Below are 19,006 nucleotides of genomic sequence, written 5' to 3'. Positions count from 1 at the left end.
TGAACTGATTTTTCTTCTACTACACCGTGAGACAAACTACAGACATGTTGGGGAAGGAGATCTGTGAGAGACAGGTGATTAATCTAAAATATCTCCCTACGAGGAAGGACAAGGATGATGTTTGACTGTTGATAAACTGAAGAAAAAAAAAACAGAAATTGCATTAAAAAGTTTTTTTTTTAAGTATTTCTGTAAAAGACAATCATGTTTGTATTTATGTTTTTAACCTTTATTAATGAAATGACATTCAAATAATGCTATGAACACATGTACTGCAACAACTCGTACTAAGTGCATTATACCTTTTAGTTTTGAAGCCGGCCATTTATTTGAATTTTAAAAACACGGCAGGCCTTTCTTTTTCAGCGTACCACATCATGATATGATTTGTAATGAAGAATTAGTAAAAATGAAGCTTTTTTTTTTCTTTTTGCACTTTTCTTTAATTGTCCTGTGGTGTTGTTCTGGTAAAGGTTTACAACAGCAGGACCAGTTTGTATATTTGTATTGAAATGTTTGAAACACATCCCTTTTAGTGGTGAATGAAATAAAGCAGCAAATATTGAAAAAGATCCTTTTATTTAAAGAGTTTGATCAGGCCCACAAAGCAATAAAAAAACATTAACGACAAAACATTTAACATGCAACAATTAATAAAAGGAGCCTGACCTACCATCTTCAATACTAATGCACATTTATTTCCACATCTTAGGGTACTAAAATAATTTGAAAACCGTTTAACGTTCATATAACATCTAGAAAATGCCAGTATGTACATTTGGCAGAAGCAATCCACTATTTTCCCATGTTTTTGTCAGTGAATTCGACTAGTTGCAATTCCATTTTGGAGGAAGAGCTAAGATATTTTTCATCTTCAGAGCTGTGACATTCATGTAGTGCAGCTGACATTACAATAAAAGCCACTGAGGCGCTCTAATGCATGATTTCATAGCAGCAGCTGTAAATAAACTGCAAAATCAAACAGCTTTTTTTTAAGAATGTTTTTACCAGACAGAGCGCCATTTCAAAGAAAAAAACATTTTCTCACATGGGTCATATTTGCCGCTTCTAAAAGCCTTCAGTACATGCAGCAGAAAAGCAAAGCTAAAGTTGAACGACAGTGTTTGATACATGACAACATATGATTGTCTTTCATATATTCTGTGGTTGGACAGATGGGGATCTTGGGATTTCACAAAAACATTATCAATCAGGGACATAAATACAAGCAAAATGACAAAAATAGGTTTGGCAACACTAACTTTATGTGATGTTTTGTTCATTCTGCAAAAATACTAACACATTTGAACAATTTACAGCAAAGTCACAATCATAAAAAGCAAACTGTAACAAAAACATAAGGAGTGGCTCAAAATGTTTGTACCATTCAGCTACAAAATGCAAAACATTCCCAGGCATTACTGTTGGTTATGTCAGTGAGAAAAAAGAGAGCACTGTTTCACAGCTTTATAAGCCATTAGGAGGCATAAATGGAATCAAATTATCACCAAATTGTTTGAATAATTACCCTTGATTCAGCTCTGTGAATAAAACAGGACATCCTGTAGGAAGTTTTGTTTTTTAAACCTGATGATAAGTTCAGAGATATAAGAAAGGCATCAGGTTTCTTGAGTTTCAGATAAAAGCATGTAACTTGGGACCAGCTGTTGTCAGATTGTTTGCTACTTGCTGTGTCTGTGAGGCAGCGTGAAATGAGGAAATTCCCGCATTCCTCCATAGATGGCATTTAGTGGTACCTTCTTTCCAAAGTTTGGATTGAACACACCTGCTTGTGAGTTTCAATCTGAGTCCGAGTCTGAAGAGTCATCTGAAAAACACAAAGTAGCAAACCTTCAGGTGAGTATATTTCCTTTCAGTGTGGTCAGCTGAAGTGCAGCAAGAAATGCTCACGATACGTCCTGTTTTCTACTTCTTGTCTCATCAGCATTCATATGATGGATTTTTTCTGCATCGGTTGTGTTATGAAAATTCACAGGTAAACATAAGCCTAACCCTAAGTTGTCTGCCTTGACACAGATCAAATTGGTCTAAATCTAAAGCTTTTACTGTCTGTGTATACCAAGGGCGTAGGTTTGATTTGAACTTTGGTAGGGACACTATTGGTCTGGTGTCATTGGTGCTGCAATATGCGTGCCCTTTTTTATGCTCGATGTGAGCATCCGTACTGATAAGACGAATTCATTGTTAAAAGAGAAAAGCATCATTTTGCTACATTAATAAAAATGTTATAAGCACTACACTCATTAGATGCTGTTTATCAGTTTGAAGTATCACAGGCTCTGATGAATGTGGAATTAGGACTGTTTTCCACTTTGTAAATGGTTTCATTTACATGACTAATAGAGAAGGTAAATACAGTATTTTCTTTTGAAGATATACAATTGTGCAGAGTTAAACCCCACTCTAATATTTTACCTACTATTCTCTCTGTATCAAGCAAAATAATACATTCATTAAAATATTAACTTCACTATAAAAGTTGAACATCTGGGCTCTAGTTACTCTGTATAGCCCATTTCATGTATTTTATCTAGGGCTGAAAAAATTAATCGTATTAATTGATTATTTCAATAATCGTCAACTAATTTAGTATGTGATTAATTATTAACTGGAGAATGGAGACTATAAAACATAATATAAATGTAAAATGTCCCTTTCCCCTAAAGAGCAATCCACTTAGATCAGTAATTATACCAAAATTGTAAAAATACAATATATATATACATATATATATATATACATATATATATATATATATATATATATATATATATATATATATATATATATATATATATACATATATATATATATATATACACATATATATATATATATATATATATATATATATATATATATATATATATATATATATATATATATATATATATATATATATATAAGATAAAAAAAAATGTTTTGTCTGTCAATATTCTCCATCCATGTGGAAATATTTTAGTTTCACCTGGTTTATTTAGACATCACCTGAAGCACTGAAGGGCAGCTGCTTCACCTACAAGCTGCCCTGCATCATTATTACTGGATATCTGTGTTTCCTATAATCATATAATGTATAACTGTGTTTTTAATAGTAAAGGATTAAATGTAACACAACCTTTTATCATTGTCCTATATTGCTTACTGTCTGACTGTTTAAATAGCTCCTTAATGTATGTCTATTTTTATTTTTAGTGGCATCATCTACAAACACAACACTAAGAATGAGTGTATTCAAATATAAAATAATTTTTAACAATTATAAAAGACAATATAACACTATCTTATCTGTAATTTAACATTATCCAAAATAAACAGCCAGATTCAAGCATTTTTACCAGACATTAATGTTTGTACTAATTTACTTATAGACTGTGTGGAAATCTATGTAAGATAAAATCAATGTTTATATTCTTCCTCTGTTTGTTCTTGTCTTTATCCTATTTCTAGAAGTATAAATAGTCAATAAAATAGAACTTTTATTATGTGGAACCCTAATTATGCTTTTTAAACGAAAAACAGCAGATGTTTAGGCCCCATTTCTTGTTGTTGTACTCTATAAGAGAAATAACACCTGCTAATAATTATACCTGAACTTTCTCAAAGAGTCATAAAAAAATGAAACCAGTAATAGCAAGTAAATATTGGTAAAAAGGAAACACTCACTTTTTCTTTTTTAGTTGGCTGTGGATAAGAATTAGAAATGTTGATGGCTTACAGCCTTTATTTGCCCATTTTGTGTCTTCAGAACTCCTGGCTGACTCAGAATATTTCGCTTTATAAAAGAAAAAAAAAGGTTTTTGTTTTTTAGTGTACATGATATTCATTTTTTTTTTTTATTGGGACTAGTTTTGTAGCCTAATATTTATTGTAGTAACCGCAGCATTCTAGTGTGAATCAATTTTCAATTTTGTGCTCCAAGCACACCAGGACTAGAAAACAGCCAATCAGAGAGAGAGAAGGCCGAACCTAAGGCAGAACAACCAATGAGAGTGGAGTTAAACAGCGCAGCACAGTTCCAAGCGCTGCTACATGAAAGGGACAGGAGAGACCAGGCAGAGGAGCTGCGAGAGGAAAAGAAGCCACTGCTGCAACAACTACTGCTGTAAATTATAAACATGTTGCTCACATCCAATTATTGGTCGGGACAATTAGGTCGGTTCAAAATTTTGGTAGGGACATGTCCCTATGGTCCCTATGCAAACCTACGCCCATGGTGTATACGACCAATGGCATTCCTAACTGTAACCCTGTGTTTTGGTAGGGAAGGCCTCATTTTTAACAGTTTGAGCTTTTCAGTAACAAAGCCTGCAAGTAGGTCTGACCTTATTTAAAGGATAATTATGGAAAATCTGAGCTGTAAGAATGTGTCTTTGCAAAAAGTCAGTGGAACATTTTTAGAACATACGCCATGCTTGACTAATTGACATTTTGAATAATGTCAATTATCTTGGGGTCTTGTTCATGAATGCGGGGAAGATGGAGTGAGAGATCAACAGGCGTATTGGTGTCCGCTGTGAATGTCCATAAGGTTGTCCTCTCTCTCTTCTGGTGAAGAGAGAGCGGAGCCAAAAGGCAGAGCTCTTGGTTTACTAGTCGATCTATGTTCCTACTCTCATCTATGGTCATAAGCTTTGGGTCATGACCGAAAGAACAAGAAAGAGTAGAGCTGCTGCTCCTCCATGTTAAGAGGAGCCAGTTGTGGTGGCTCGGGCATCTGGACGCCTCCCTGGTGAGGTGTTCTGGGCACGTCTCACCTGGAGGAAAGGGAAACCCAGAGGGAGATCCAGAATATTCTGGAGGGACTATGTTTCTCTGCTGGCTGGGATTGCCTTGGGATTCACCGTAGGAGCTGGATGAATAGGATGGATGGATGGATGGATGGATGGATGGATGGATGGATGGATGGATGGATGGATGGATGGATGGATGGATGGATGGATGGATGGATGGATGGATGGATGGATGGATGGATGGATGGAATAATGCTGTGATGGAGTCTACTAATAAAGTGTAATTAGGCTATTATTGGGTTTTCTTACAGAATAATATAAGACAGTCAAACATGTGTCTGCTTAAACATTGAATAATAAATTTAAATCTGTATTTAATAGCGTGCCCCTGTGAAATTAATGTCTTACAAACTGTCAATAATTTTAGATGATCCCATTGCTTTGTTTGCTGCTCTTTGTCTTAATACCTCTCTGTCTTGAAGGCTCATCGTTGGACTCCCCTCCTTGCTTCAGGAAGCCAGCCAGCTCATTAAAAATGAGATAAAAGTCTAAAGCAAAAACAATGGTGGCGATAAATCCAAAGATCTGCAATAAAAAAAGGACATTAGATGTGAACACAATGAACAAACTATTAAAGCTGGAAATCTGTAGTCAAAGCATGTTCCAACTGAAAATGCCCCCCTTTCATCAGATCACGCCGGTTTAGTGACTCCAGGAACAGGTCGAATTTAAGGTGAAGGATAACATGATTCAGCACTAAGACAGCCTACACCATTGGTTTCTGCCTTAAGGATGAAACTTCTTTACATCAGCATCATGAGAGGCTGCAGTTCAAGGGCTTTACTATAAAGTGTGGCGTGCACTGACAATTTGATCAATAAGGGTTATAGTTGAACTATACACCCTGCTTTATGCACATAATCGAGCACAGTTTAATGACGACTGTGTTCAGAAATTCAAAGTCAATGTGTTTTTCATTGATTAATATAATTGATTATTATTGCCACTGATGTTATCAGGGAATCGCTGTTTAACAGCATTAAAAACATTTTGTTTTTTTGAACTACAGCCTGTGAAACATACATCTAGGGCTGGATATCAAACCAAATGTCAAAAAATTAATTTGATTCTAATACACAAGATTTACAATAAATTCCCTTCATTCCAGTTCGATTTCTGGATCAGTGGTATTCATTTTCTTTTAGCTGTTACCTGAATTAGTTGATTGCTAATTATTCATTCTAAAATATTTACAAGCAAATTAATGAAAAGGGCAAACCAGAAGTGCCCTCTCAAACGTTACAGTCCGCTGTGAAATATAAATGTTTCATCAATTTTTGGTTATAAAAAGATTTTTAAGAATTGATATGAGAATCAATTAAGTACTGGAAACATTTTTTTTTTTTTTTTTTTTTTACACAGCCCTGCTTGAAACTTACTTCAGCTTACCAGCGTGCACACAATTTTTTACAGGTAACAGCTCAGTAAGTGATTTGTTTTAGACGCTGGTAAGAACCCTACCTTGAGGTTAGAGCTGGTATACCACATGCTCAGACTACCATCACTCAGGAGGAGCCAAACATCCTACCACAATGGCAAAAATGCACCACAGCTTCACCACAGAAAGTCAAGAGATGCCTCACATCTTCAGAGTTAAGAGTACTTGATGCTCTCCCCAAGAAATGTCTAAGGTCTGCCAAGTCCACCCCCCAGTCTGACTGATTTACTTATGTGAGAAATTAGTTTTGGTGATAAGGACAATCCCTTATGATAGCACTGACTATATATTCTTGATGCAAAGTAGATTTTTACCCCAGCAGCTTTAGAGGAACCATCTGGATACTTAGACACTGCCATGATGGAGATGATGAAAAAGATAATGGAGGCTGTCACACACCTCATGAAGTCCTTGAAGAGTGAGAAAAGGAAATGACAAAAATTTGAAACACATGCTAAGCAATTCAATAAATGAACAATAAAAATTAAATTCTCACCACGAGAGGAAAGCAGAAGCCCTGAAACCTCTCATTGAATTTGGTGGAGTAGGCGAACAAGAAGAAGACAGTAGCCAGGAAGGCCAGCAGGGGGACCGTCACAAAGGCTGCTGCTGCTGATGCAGCAAAACACACAAAGGATATGAAAGAAAGCGCCTGTAAAGAGAAGAGAATCTCAATGCCAGTGAAACATAGAAGTAAAAACAAAAAAATACATTTTGCTTTTAAGATCAGAGTTAACTTAAACTGTGTTTTTCCCCATCCAAATTTTACTTTTATCTTATTTAATCTTCTCCCAGGAGAATATGTTGCACATCTTTAAAGTTAAAAGTTTTCATGCCTTAGCTTTTGACCCCACTTCCTGTTTGGAAGCAAAACTTTAGACAATATTTATCCTCAATGTTTTGCACATGCAAACCCTCTTGGCGCTTCTTGAACACAAGTTTGAAAACACCAAAAGTGTAATAATAAAGAGGAAGCTTTTTGCAGAGTTGATCACTCTGCAAGTAGGCTTGGCCTCCTTTACAACTTCGACAGAAGATGCATGCAGAAAATCAGAGCAAAAGAAAGCAAGCCCAGACGCTGTGATCACACACATCCTCGGCCATCTTGTCTTTTGTCCTGGGCAGCTCCCCTGCTCTGGCCTAAGGCAGGGAAATAAAATCTAACTGCTGTAGAAAATAAATATTTCTAAGCAGAGGGAAACAGGATAATCCTTCCAGGGAACATTAGTAGCAGGCTCCTGTTCATGCTAAAACGAGTGAAAAGACTATTACAAAATAAATTAATTTATTCATAGCCAAGTGATAACAATTTATTAATTGTTCAACTGTCTTAATAAACAAGACCAAAACATATTTGATCCGATTCAGTTAGTTAAGAAGTAACTAATACTTAAAATTAATATTAAAGCCTATTTTTAGGTCTCCAACGTCTAAAGTTTAGATGAATTAATTTTCCTATACATCTGTTCCACCAGATGGCTTAAACTCTGTCCAATCAGTTCTTCTACAGGTCATAACGAAGCCTTACCTTAAGATGAAAGTCGCTTTCAGCTTTTAAGTTAACATTTTATTGAATGAAAAAGTATTGTTGTCCAGATATTTCAGGGTGTGTAGTTTCCCTCAGATGTTATCTAAAATTAGTTGGTTTTTATGCCTTTCATGACCATTAATGTAGGCTTTTTAATTACTTATTTGAATCCTTCTTTTTCCTAATTGCAACATTAATTTAATAACTTCTGGGATTTAAAGTTAAAGTTTAGTTAACCACACAGGCTGTGATATATTTATTTAATATACTTGTTTTTAAAACTTATACTAGGCTTAAACAGACCCTTGATGAAGCTCTCATTAGTTTAACATCTTTTCTATTTTCTCTAAATATAACATTCCTACATAAATGATCAAATAAACAAACATTAAATCCACCTAATCCTTTAAATAATGCTGAAGCTTCTCTTAAAATTTGCAAAGACCTACTACTTTTTGTCAGAGATCGTGACTGTTTGCAGCATTTTGTTTATCTCTGCTAGCAGAGAAAAAATGTCAAAAAGCCCTAACTGGATTAACCAAAACAATGGGAATCTCCTAGGAACTGAAATCTAAGAAAGAAAAATATTATTATCTTTTTTGAAGTCATTTCTTAATATCTGCAGAGTCCAAGCTAATAACATCGGGCATTAAATAGGTACATAGGTGAAAAATGAATGAGTTACTTTTAGGCTACAGTCTGGTTCTTAAAGAGACCCAGACTGCCAAAACTCAGATAAAATAAGATTGTTCAGTTCAATCTGAAAAACTCACATGAAGAGAAAAGACAATTAGGAGAAATTTATTGATTACTTTGTGTTTGGCGCTCAGAACTCGGCAGGAAACATAGCGCTTAATTTTGATAGATATGCATGAAAAGGAGCAAAGAATAGGGGTGTTTCCCCCCAGGCCTGAAACTGGTGGTGGAGTGGAGATAGATGAGGTTGGTCAGTCTGTAGACTGCTGGTTAGCGAGACGTTATGCTGAGCTTTATGGGGAGATCCAGTGGACTGGGTGAGCCGATACTAGAGCTTCACTCAGGAGAGGAAAAACTCCCCATTTGGAAGAAACCTCTGGCAGAACCAGGCTCAACATGGCGGTCTTCTGCCGGACCGGATGAGACAGGGAACGCAGTAAGAGTCCGGGAGGAATGACACTCTGATGAAGATTTAGCTACGATGGTGGAGGAGGGGCTGGATGTGGGTTGAAACAGTGTCATCTGAATGAAGTCACACAGCGCATCCACCACCTGCGCACAGGAGTGGACTAGTGCGGATCGGAGGCCTTTTAAGATTAACTTTGGATGCCATTTGGCTTTCATGGAGGTGTGGTTCAAAGCTGACTGGCTGTGTCGTGAGTCTACAACAACTTAGGAACCTCAAAAACCAGCATTGCCTAGTTTGAAATAAAATCCAAAATTACATTAACAAACTAAAAGAGAATAATTTTTTAAGTAATTATTTCCTAAAGATACATGATGTCTTTTAAGCCTAGTTATTAAAATACGTACTGATAGATAAATGGTTTAGAGTTGAGCGGCTTTGCGGGAAACCTTATCTTGCAAGTAAGATAAATTGTAACGAGATTTGTGAATTCATACGGGTCAATTTGATCTCCTTTTAAAATGTGACTTTAGGTGTAACTCTCTGCCAGTTAAACTCTTTGCATTTCATCAGCAAGCACTCTTGTATTGGGAATTATTTTAACTTCACTGCACACAACATTCCCATTGGTAACAGCAGATATGTACTGGTCAGCAGTAGGTCAGTATTCAAAAGAGAGTGTTATCTTAAAGGCATCTGGTCTGTTAGTCACTTAATGGATTCAGAATGGAACTTCTAGGACCATGGTCGTTTTTGTGCCTAATATAACCTACTTTCCCCACTTTAAAACGAAACAAACATGGTGGTTCCGTGCCATGTTAATTTGTTTTGACAAAAGTTGCATGTTATGACTTTTTTTCACTTTACAAAGCGCAGGCTATTTTAATTATTGTGATCAATTTGCGCCGTCATCCCGGCGCATGCGCGCTTCATTTGCAGTCTGGACGCTGAGGGTAAACATCCTGCGGCTCTGACTGCAACGCTGAGAGGGACTCCTGCGGGAGCGTGAGAACGGGTAGGAACGATACATGCTTTCACGTAAGAGTCTCCAAAAGCCGCTAGTGACACCGTAAAAAGTCGCCAGATTTGTCGCTAGTCGCTTTTTTGAAAAATAGTCGCTGGAGGGGTCTGAAAAGTCGCTGAGTTGGCAACACTGCACCTGCGGCGCTGACTCGCTCTGCCATATTTTTTTTTCTTCCCCCGTTTCAGTCAAGTGGATGTGATGACGGCGGCGGCGGATGACGCATTAATAGCGCGACACAACTAATCGATGATGAAATTCGTTGCCAACACTTTTAAAAGTCGATTTTATCAATTCGTTGTTGCAGCCCTTGATGTGATACATTGCAGTTGCTACTTCTGCTGTGATTGGCTAAAAACTTGACAGGGGATGGAGGTACGCGATCAACTTAAAGAATTGTACTTGATGTCCCTCCCCGTTTGTGAACACTTTCCACAGGAGGATTTCCAGGTCGATACTTGTAGATTTCAGAATGAATTGCACATATGCCAGGTTTCCAGTTACCTGGTATCAGCCAGCATTTATTTGGTGACACAGTGCAGCAGCTTATAAGATGTAATTTAACACAGCGAGCAAAACAGTAATGAAACATAAACCATCCTGCAAAATGTAGCTTTATGATAACATTTTTATTTTTCAAATCCTAAATTTTATTACTTTATACGGTAATAAATTGAGACCTAAAATATACTTAAATATTAAATTATCTGATATATTTTTCCAGTTTTACCTAAATGATTACATTTAATAACGTATTGAACAGCTAATTTCAGCTGCAGGAATATCATCTAAACTCTGTTTGAAGAGGGGGAAACTATAGAAAATACAAACTATGGAGCAGATGGGAGTATGAGAAAAAATAAAGAAGGAGACAGAATGCAGTATTAATAAATCTTAAGATAGTAAATATAACAAATCACTGTCCTCTAGTGACAGAATGCCTTGGGTGTGGGCCCATTAAATTATCTTGTTCCAGGCCCAGATAAGGCTGTCAGTTTGAGCCTCTGTTTCTTTCACATCTTTTACTTTTTTTTTTTAATCACCTGACAGTAGGTTTTGAACTACTTAGGCTGAATCTTTTTCTTTGAGCCTGTTTGTGAAGTTTTTAATTTGTGTGGATTTGCAAAGATCCTTAATAAATTCCTCTTTTTTTTATCTGCAGCTCTTTGTTGTGTAATCTTTCAAGATTAAAGAAAGACTGCTTTTTAAATTGAATTGCACCCTCGTTCTAATATGGCAGGAATCCTAATGATAGGTACGATGATAGATACAGGGAAAGTTTTGATCAGAATTCAGTATTCCTCTCATTCTGCAGTTTTAAAACCACTCCCCAATATGTCCTTGTTTTAAGATTTATTTCTTTATTTTCTGTTTTAAATAACGGTTACATCTTTTCATTTCTATATCTGTTCACTCTTCTGTGTGGGTCAGCCAAAATGGACATTCCTTTGCTGACATATGGTGGCCAGAATGACTCTAGCACTATCTTATATGATAATGCTGTGAGCTGTGTGAGAAGGCCTAAATGCTGACTGGGGTCATTTGGGAAGGAGACTTCCTGGCTGACTTTTAGATAAAAAGGGAAAGTGTGCAGAAACTTTCTGCTTTTTTCAGTAGGTTCTTCCCCTGAAATTGCAGAAGACGCAAGGGCCAGGTAGATGGTGAGACTCTCCTCTGCAATTTCTGCTTGTATCAATGATTTTGTTAAACACGACTTGAGTATAAACTGTAAATGCTTCACTCTTTTCTTTCTTTGTGTACGCTATGAGAAACAATACCTCCATTGGATTTGGATGGAGTAAAAAGGGTTCTACAACACCTTAAAACAGTGATTTTCAAGAATAAATCTTTTGATGATGGCATTTGGGAAACATAAGGACAAACCAGCCAGTCTAACAGTAACACAGTGAGTAATAATGCTTGCTCAGCAGGTTTTCAGACAGAGGCTACCAGCGATCTGCTTAACTCAGGCCTCTCACCTATATTAGTTTAGTAACAGTGGGCTAATTTTAAGCCAACTGTAAATCCAGCTTATTTAGATGAGAAAAGCTTCTCAGCGACAATTAGAAGGTTCTGCCACAATTCAAAACTATGTCAGGAGACAGTAGAATGTTAAAACATACAATACCTTTGAAAAATATCTCATTAAAACAAACATATTTCATTTAACACCACCAAGGAAGCTACAGTTATAAAAGCCCATTTACAATAAAAAAGAAACTGAAGTTCTACTTCTAATAGCAATTTCGGCAAACTTGCAGTGGAGAAAAAAATTTAAAATATAAAAGAATCTGATAAATCACAGTTTTAATCAAGATGTAAATAAGACATTTGACATAGCTTACTCTGTCCTGCATTTAATGGGAATTTAAAGTGTTCCTGATCCGTACAGTGAAGAATGTTCAGTTTGGCCTAGAAATACCATTGATATCTGTGAGTAATACAATGTCACACATAGGGAGTCCAGAGAGAAATAAGTTTCTCTTCTGTCTGTAACACTTCCAAATGAATGGAAACAAAACAATTTAGCCACAATGTTGAGTGATTGCTTCATTGACAAAACATTTCTGGGTTAAAATAACCTTTTCTCCGTTCAACCCACAGACATGACGTTGATCGAGCCCAGAGGCGTAGCCAGGCAATAACCAATGTATACTGAGGGGTGGCCAAGAGTGGATAGCCACCAGAACCTCAGGATCAATCTACACTGTCCCACAGGAACAAGCGCAACGTCCATATTTCTAAATAAAGACAAACTATAGTTTCCAAACAGTCTTTGCTAACAAATAGATGCATATATTTAAATGTCCATCTAGATAAAAGGTATATTGGATCAAATTCTTTCATTTTTGAGTTCTGGAGCAAACATCTTTTCCATCGTCATTACTTACCTACTTTTATTAACATCATTCTACATTAAATTGATATTTACAAGTACTAATATCTACATAAATTGATAATTTAATAGTTTTTTATTAAAATAGTTATTTACAGTATCTATGATTTCACTGAAGACTCTTAGATGACTTGCAGAGACGCATCATTTTCTCTTTACGGCATATAACACAAAATCTAGTTCTGAAAGAGCATGAATTCTGTACTAATCATCTCTAATGTTAGTATATTGATGTGCATAATTAACCACAGTGTTTTTGTTAATTATTGTTAATATATACAAAATGTAACTTGAATATTCTACTTGAGAGAAAAAAATGGTAATATGGCTAAAGGTGGCCATGGCCCTCCCTGGCCCCCCATCTAGCTCCGCCCCTGCTCGAGCCACATCTCATGACCAAAGTTGTGCTTTTAATAAATGCATTATGCTTTTGCTCTTATTTATTTGAAGATTTCTCAGAGGTGATATCTTTTTGCAGCACTTAGCCACAATGCAAGCACCACAAACGCATCAACCCTCTGCAACAGATGCTTACATGATTGCTAACTATAAAGATAGGACTTCCCTTAACAGACACGTCTTTTTTTTATAGACAGATGCAGATCCAGCTCTCTGTGAAGAAGCCTAATGTGTGTGATTAAAGCACACTGAGCTCCAGGCCATGATGTAAAGGATGTGACTGAGGGGGAGGATAACTTTTCTCCAGCATCACATGACTACACGGATACAGCACTGTGTGTGCCCAATTATCACAAGTAACCCCTAAAGTCCTGATGCTTATGATCATTTCCTGCCTCACCCTATACGCCCCCTCCTGCGACTCTACAAATCAATTAACTTCTTTGTTGGAAAAAAAAAAAAAAAAAAAAAAAAAAAACTTTCACTAGCTCACTATCTCTGGGCTGGGAAGCTGTTGAAGCGGAAATGTCTAAAGGATCTACTTTCTGGTAACAGCCCCCCCAAAAAATTAAAAAAGTAAAAAACATTAAAAGTCCACACACTTTTTGATATTCATAACAAAAGATAATACCTAAATTCACAAATGGGACCAAAAAAATTTTTATTTTTATTTTCTACCACTGTTTAACAAACTCTCCAAACGCGCCAAACCCTGTGCGTAATGGCATATTTCATTGGATAGGCTGGTCACCCGCTCTCATTTCTTACCACTTCACCAATAAGCAGCATTCCTTTTCTTGAAGTAGCGAACTCTTTGCTCGGAAGGACCGACTTCAGGACGGATTGGCGCGACTGGGTCGAGTCGGGCGCCTCGATGTCCCCCATTGTTGACTGGTGTAAATCTCTCCTCAAGCTGCTGAAGGCTCCGAGTTGGATGTTTGGGGCTCAACTCAAAGCAAAGCAAAACCAAAAAAAAAAGAGACAGAAAATCGTGTCGGGGGCGTGAGGCTGGGAGGGGGAAGATGTGGAAACGGAAATAATGACAGCGCGGAAATTCAGTGAGAGCTCCAAAATACTGAGACACATCTGCCTTCTCCAGATGTGAAATGTGATGCCCGCTGCAGCTGCATAAGGACGCCCCTCCAACCCCTTAGAGGAAACAATCTTTATTGGTACAGTTCAGCAACATTAAGCCAAAGTGAACTTTTAGAACAGAAGTGAATGTCACGATTCACCACAATCCAATACTTAGTAGGAGTAAACAGAGGCGTAGCCAGAAAGTTTTTACAAGGGTGGCCAGGCAATAACTAATATACACTGAGGGGTGGCCGGAAGTAGACAGGCACCAAAACCTCAGGGTCAAGCCAAAGATAAGACTTACTATACTTTCCCACAGCCTTTGCTAACAAATAGACGCATACCGGTATATTTAAACATCCGTGCTTTCTAGATAAAAGGTATAGTGGATAAAATACTTTCAGGTTTGAGTTCTGGGGCGAACATCTTTTCCATTGTCATTAGTTACCTACTTTTATCAATAATCATTGCATAAAAATAATATTTACAAGTACTAATATCTACATAAATTGATTATTTAATTTTTTTTTATAATTAGAATTTAAATAATGATTTAAATTATTATTAAAATTAAGATATTTATATATGATTTCCCTGAAGACTCCTAGATTACTTGCAGAGACACATTGTTTTCTCTTTATCCCTTATAAGAAAAAAATATAGTTCTGAAAAGAGCAGGAATTCTGTACTCATCTTTAATTTTATTATATTGATGTGTATAATTAACCATAGAGATTTTGTTGTCAAGAAAAAATTGTAATATATGAAAAAATTAAATGAATATTCCATTTGAGAGTATTACTGCTGCCACCATCTAGCCTGACGTAGTCCTACTCAATTCTAGTCAGAATATGAGTCTGATACTGCTCCATAGAGCTGTGATTATGGGGCGTGTTTCGAACGAACCAGGAAAAAAAATTCCTCTGCACTCAATTGGATAGACCTACAACCAATAAGAGCAACGGAGTGCGTGACGTATGTTAAGCGACGCATAGTTGTTGTCAACAAAAATCAAAGCGTGCAATTGCACGCCTAGAATAAGAAGATGAGCCTTGATCGCGTTTCTCTGTTCCTCTTTTAAAATTAATTTGCTGTCGATATCTTCTAGAACAGACCTAATAACAGAATCTACACACCCCAACTCTCCAGCGGCAGCCATTGTTGTTGTCACCCAAGCGAGCTTTGGTGACGTGGTTGATTATGTTACTGTTGATCATCTGTCCATCATCGTATAAAGCCCGCCCTGACAATTTGATTGGCCCGCCAGATATTGTGCCAGCATACTCGCGCTACTATGGAGCAATGCCAGACCGTACTTCCCGACCTCAAACATTGTGGGCGGGACTAAGTTCGGAATGGCACCCAGGCTAGCCACCATCTGTATAGAGGGGAAAAAATGGTAAGGGTGGCCAATGATTGGCTAAGCGTGGCCATAGCCATCTAGCTCTGCCCCTGAGAGTAAAACTACTTCAATGGATTTATACACACCTATAGGGTTGTCAAAAACACCTATACTTAAAAAGGTATGGATACTCTCTTCATTATTATTATTATTAGTAGTAGTATTATTTATTTAGCCTTTATTTAACCAGGTTAGTCCTGTTGAGATCTAAAATCTCTTTTTTAAGAGAGACCTGGCCAAGATCCAGGTCTATCCAGATACAATACTTATTCAGCATGGTATTGATAGTATGGGTGTAAGGTGGAATATATCCTGTTAAATATCCTTAATTGAATGATACTTGTATACCGTATATTTGAAATACAGTTGAATGGAAAGAAATATTATGGCAAACACCCATTTAATTATAATACTTTTATGTAATCCTTAGTCCTAACTGACAGCAGCAGAGCTTCATTATTATAAAAAGTGCTATACATCGTCTTTGCTAACATATCTGGATAGATCAGAATAAATTGCATTGTGACACATGTATAATGATACATAATGCATTGCCAAATATTTGCCAGTTCACACCAGTAAACAATATTAAAGACTTGCTTTTGCATATTTTTGCTATTGTTCATTTTAGATTCTTCAACCCTTAAACATAGTTTTAAGTCTTTATTTTTAATAAATCCATTTGCTTAGTCTGGTTTTCTTAAAGGTATCGAGTATTAAATGTAATTCTGGATATTTATATCAAGTTTGAAATTTTAGTAGTACTAAAATTTACTACTGAAGTACTACTCAAGTAAAAGTATAAAATAAGTACCGGTATTAGGCAATAAGTACTTAAAATAAGATAATAAAAAAATATATAATATAATTGTAAAATAACGCGTTCAGGTAGAAGAAACACTTTTACAAATTATATTTAAACCTATGAAATGAATCCAGGTTCACATATAGGTGTTAGAGCAGCACAAGGTACCTCCAACTATACTGTATATTAGCCTGACCTCTGTTTGAGCTCTGCAGATATAAACCTGTGTAAAAAAAAAAGAAACACATACACACACACACACACACACAAAAAAAAAAGGTTTTTAACATAGGCTGTAATTTTCCTTGACTGAAGCATTTTTGGTGAAAATAAGTTAGTTATTTTTGTGCAGGTTACCTTCCATAGATTGAAAAATGCCTCAAGAGAAGTAATACTAAAGATTGTTTTGAGGCACTAGATGCCTTTATTTGGTTATTTTTGAAGGCAAGTAGACAGAAAATGGGAATAGAGAGAGGCGGGAGACATCCAGGCAATCTGTTCAGGTCTCAAACCTGCGATGGCTGCATCCAGGACCAAAGTGTCTGTACCACCTCTGCTGCACCACAGCGCCCAAGCATAGTAATACTAATTTAAGTAAAAGTTATGGTAATATAAAAATACTCCTAGAAGTCAAGAATTTACTTAAGAACATGCAAGTAAGTAAATGTAAGTAGCTACTACCCAACTCTGCTAATCCAAGGCAGCATAGCTTCAATTTAATTTTTCCCCAAAATGCAGCTGGTACAAGACAACCCACATGCATTCATTGAATCTTTTAGATGTGATTTTTTTTTGGATGTCTTTTAGACATTTTTATGTTGTACATAATTTAGTACCCATAAAACCTTAATTGTTACAAATTGCAAAGAATAACATAAAATAGGTTCTATGCTTAGCTTATAGTAAATGTCAAAAGAAATCATCAATGCTTCTCCTCTCTCATTATTTTACTTTGTCCATATTCAGTTGAGAAGTAGATGTTTTTTTTTCTTTTCTTTTTTCAGCAGGTTCTGTTGTATCCATGTTGCACGCATGGCCGAAGTTAGCTAATTAAAAGCATTCATGGACAATCATGCACACAAAAATTGTTACTTTTCTCTTTAAGTGGGCTTCTTCGGAAACCTTTGCTGTATTTAGTCGTGTTTAATGGAAAGGTGTGCCCTACTCATATTAAAATGAACATTTTCCATCTTTGAAGATACACATTTTGCATTGAACACATTTTATCAAATAGAAATTTGCTAAATTACATGATATTTAATGTACAACTAAATTTGTGACCTCCTTGTACTCTAGTCGGCCCTTTTTTGAGGGCCTTGAACTGCTCTCATGGTGCTCTACAGCCAACAACTACTTACACAGTAACCATATGACAAATCACTGCCTGCTCCTTGTTGTCTCCTATGTTGTTAAATAGTATACTATTGTTTTTTAAGCACAGCAGCAATTTAACCTACAACTGGGATTAGAGATCAATCAAGAGCAGTTAAAAATGCCACCTCCTCCTCTGGTGAAGGAAGGATCAATAGAAGGTTCATGCTTGCAGCACAATGTTTTATCCTAGCATCGACTTTTTGATCCCTTTTCTTAACAATCTATGCATTTATAACTGCAACATTGATAATTTGTCAATGGTTGTGCCATGCTAAGAATCCAAAACTGATCTTGAAAACCCAAACATGATAAAGGAGGTCAGCATCGCCCGTTAATTTGTTGAATGACTGGATCACAGCAAATCATTTTATTGTAGTGCCCATTTTTTAATTTTAAATCACATTTACCTCCATCTCTATCTCTTTTTGTTGTCATATTATTCTCTAAATTTCCTTGAGTTTTAAATAGTGCTGGGTGATTAACTGATAAAATCCATCAATCAAATTTTCTATTTATGCAATAGAATTTTTGGAAAATCTTGATTTTCCTTTTCTCTAATGCATTTCTAGGGCTTCCATAGATCATTGTGACATGAGTTCATCACCTTTTGTTCCTAGATGTGTATCTCTAACTGATAAACTGGCTGACTGTGTAACATCACTAGCTGCAAACATTTCGTTTGTTTCCATCGTTTGTTGTGAAACATTTTTAACAAGCATTTTCACAGCTTGAATTTCTCTGTCCTTTAAATGAAGGTCATCTTCCAAAGAGGATAAATAAAATACAAGCTGGTTTTGAAAGTAATGTGTTTAATTTGTAATTTTTATAATTAAAATAAGGGAGAAAAAAACAATTACTTTAATTTGGTAGGAAAAAATCTGAGACTAGATTCTTTTAAGCCATATTGCGCGGCCCTAGTTTTAAAAGTTTAATATTAATGTATTTTTTCCCTAAGAAATTACAAACATGAGCCATTTTTCAGCATATTTAACTTCAAGCTAAGTTATAAATGTTAGGATTCCAGTTTGTGTGGGTTGTTTTTTGTGTTTTTCTCTCTCCACCACCAGGTGGAGCCCTGTTCCTCGTTGGGCTTCCTGCACACCTGCGGCTTGTTGGATCATTACCAGAGGAGTATTTGAGCAGCGGGCGG

General features: G+C 36.3%; 1 protein-coding gene across 1 annotated transcript; it reads right to left on the bottom strand.

The window, feature by feature from the left end:
* Window positions 1-560: 560 nt before the first annotated feature.
* Window positions 561-14,194, bottom strand: cmtm3 (CKLF-like MARVEL transmembrane domain containing 3). The gene is made up of 5 exons (XM_038283801.1): window positions 13,967-14,194; window positions 6,749-6,904; window positions 6,567-6,662; window positions 5,222-5,339; window positions 561-1,828 (listed from the first exon to the last, which is right to left on the bottom strand). The coding sequence occupies exons 1-5, from the start codon at window positions 14,081-14,083 to the stop codon at window positions 1,800-1,802; spliced, it is 516 nt and encodes a 171-aa protein (XP_038139729.1). The 5' UTR covers window positions 14,084-14,194; the 3' UTR covers window positions 561-1,799.
* Window positions 14,195-19,006: the final 4,812 nt, after the last annotated feature.

The sequence above is a fragment of the Cyprinodon tularosa genome, unplaced genomic scaffold (assembly GCF_016077235.1).
Source record: "Cyprinodon tularosa strain WSP-4 unplaced genomic scaffold, ASM1607723v1 ctg197, whole genome shotgun sequence".
In the NCBI taxonomy this organism is placed as follows: Eukaryota; Metazoa; Chordata; class Actinopteri; order Cyprinodontiformes; family Cyprinodontidae; genus Cyprinodon; species Cyprinodon tularosa.
Note: the sequence above shows the minus strand (reverse complement) of the source record. Positions and strands in the feature narration are given on the sequence as shown.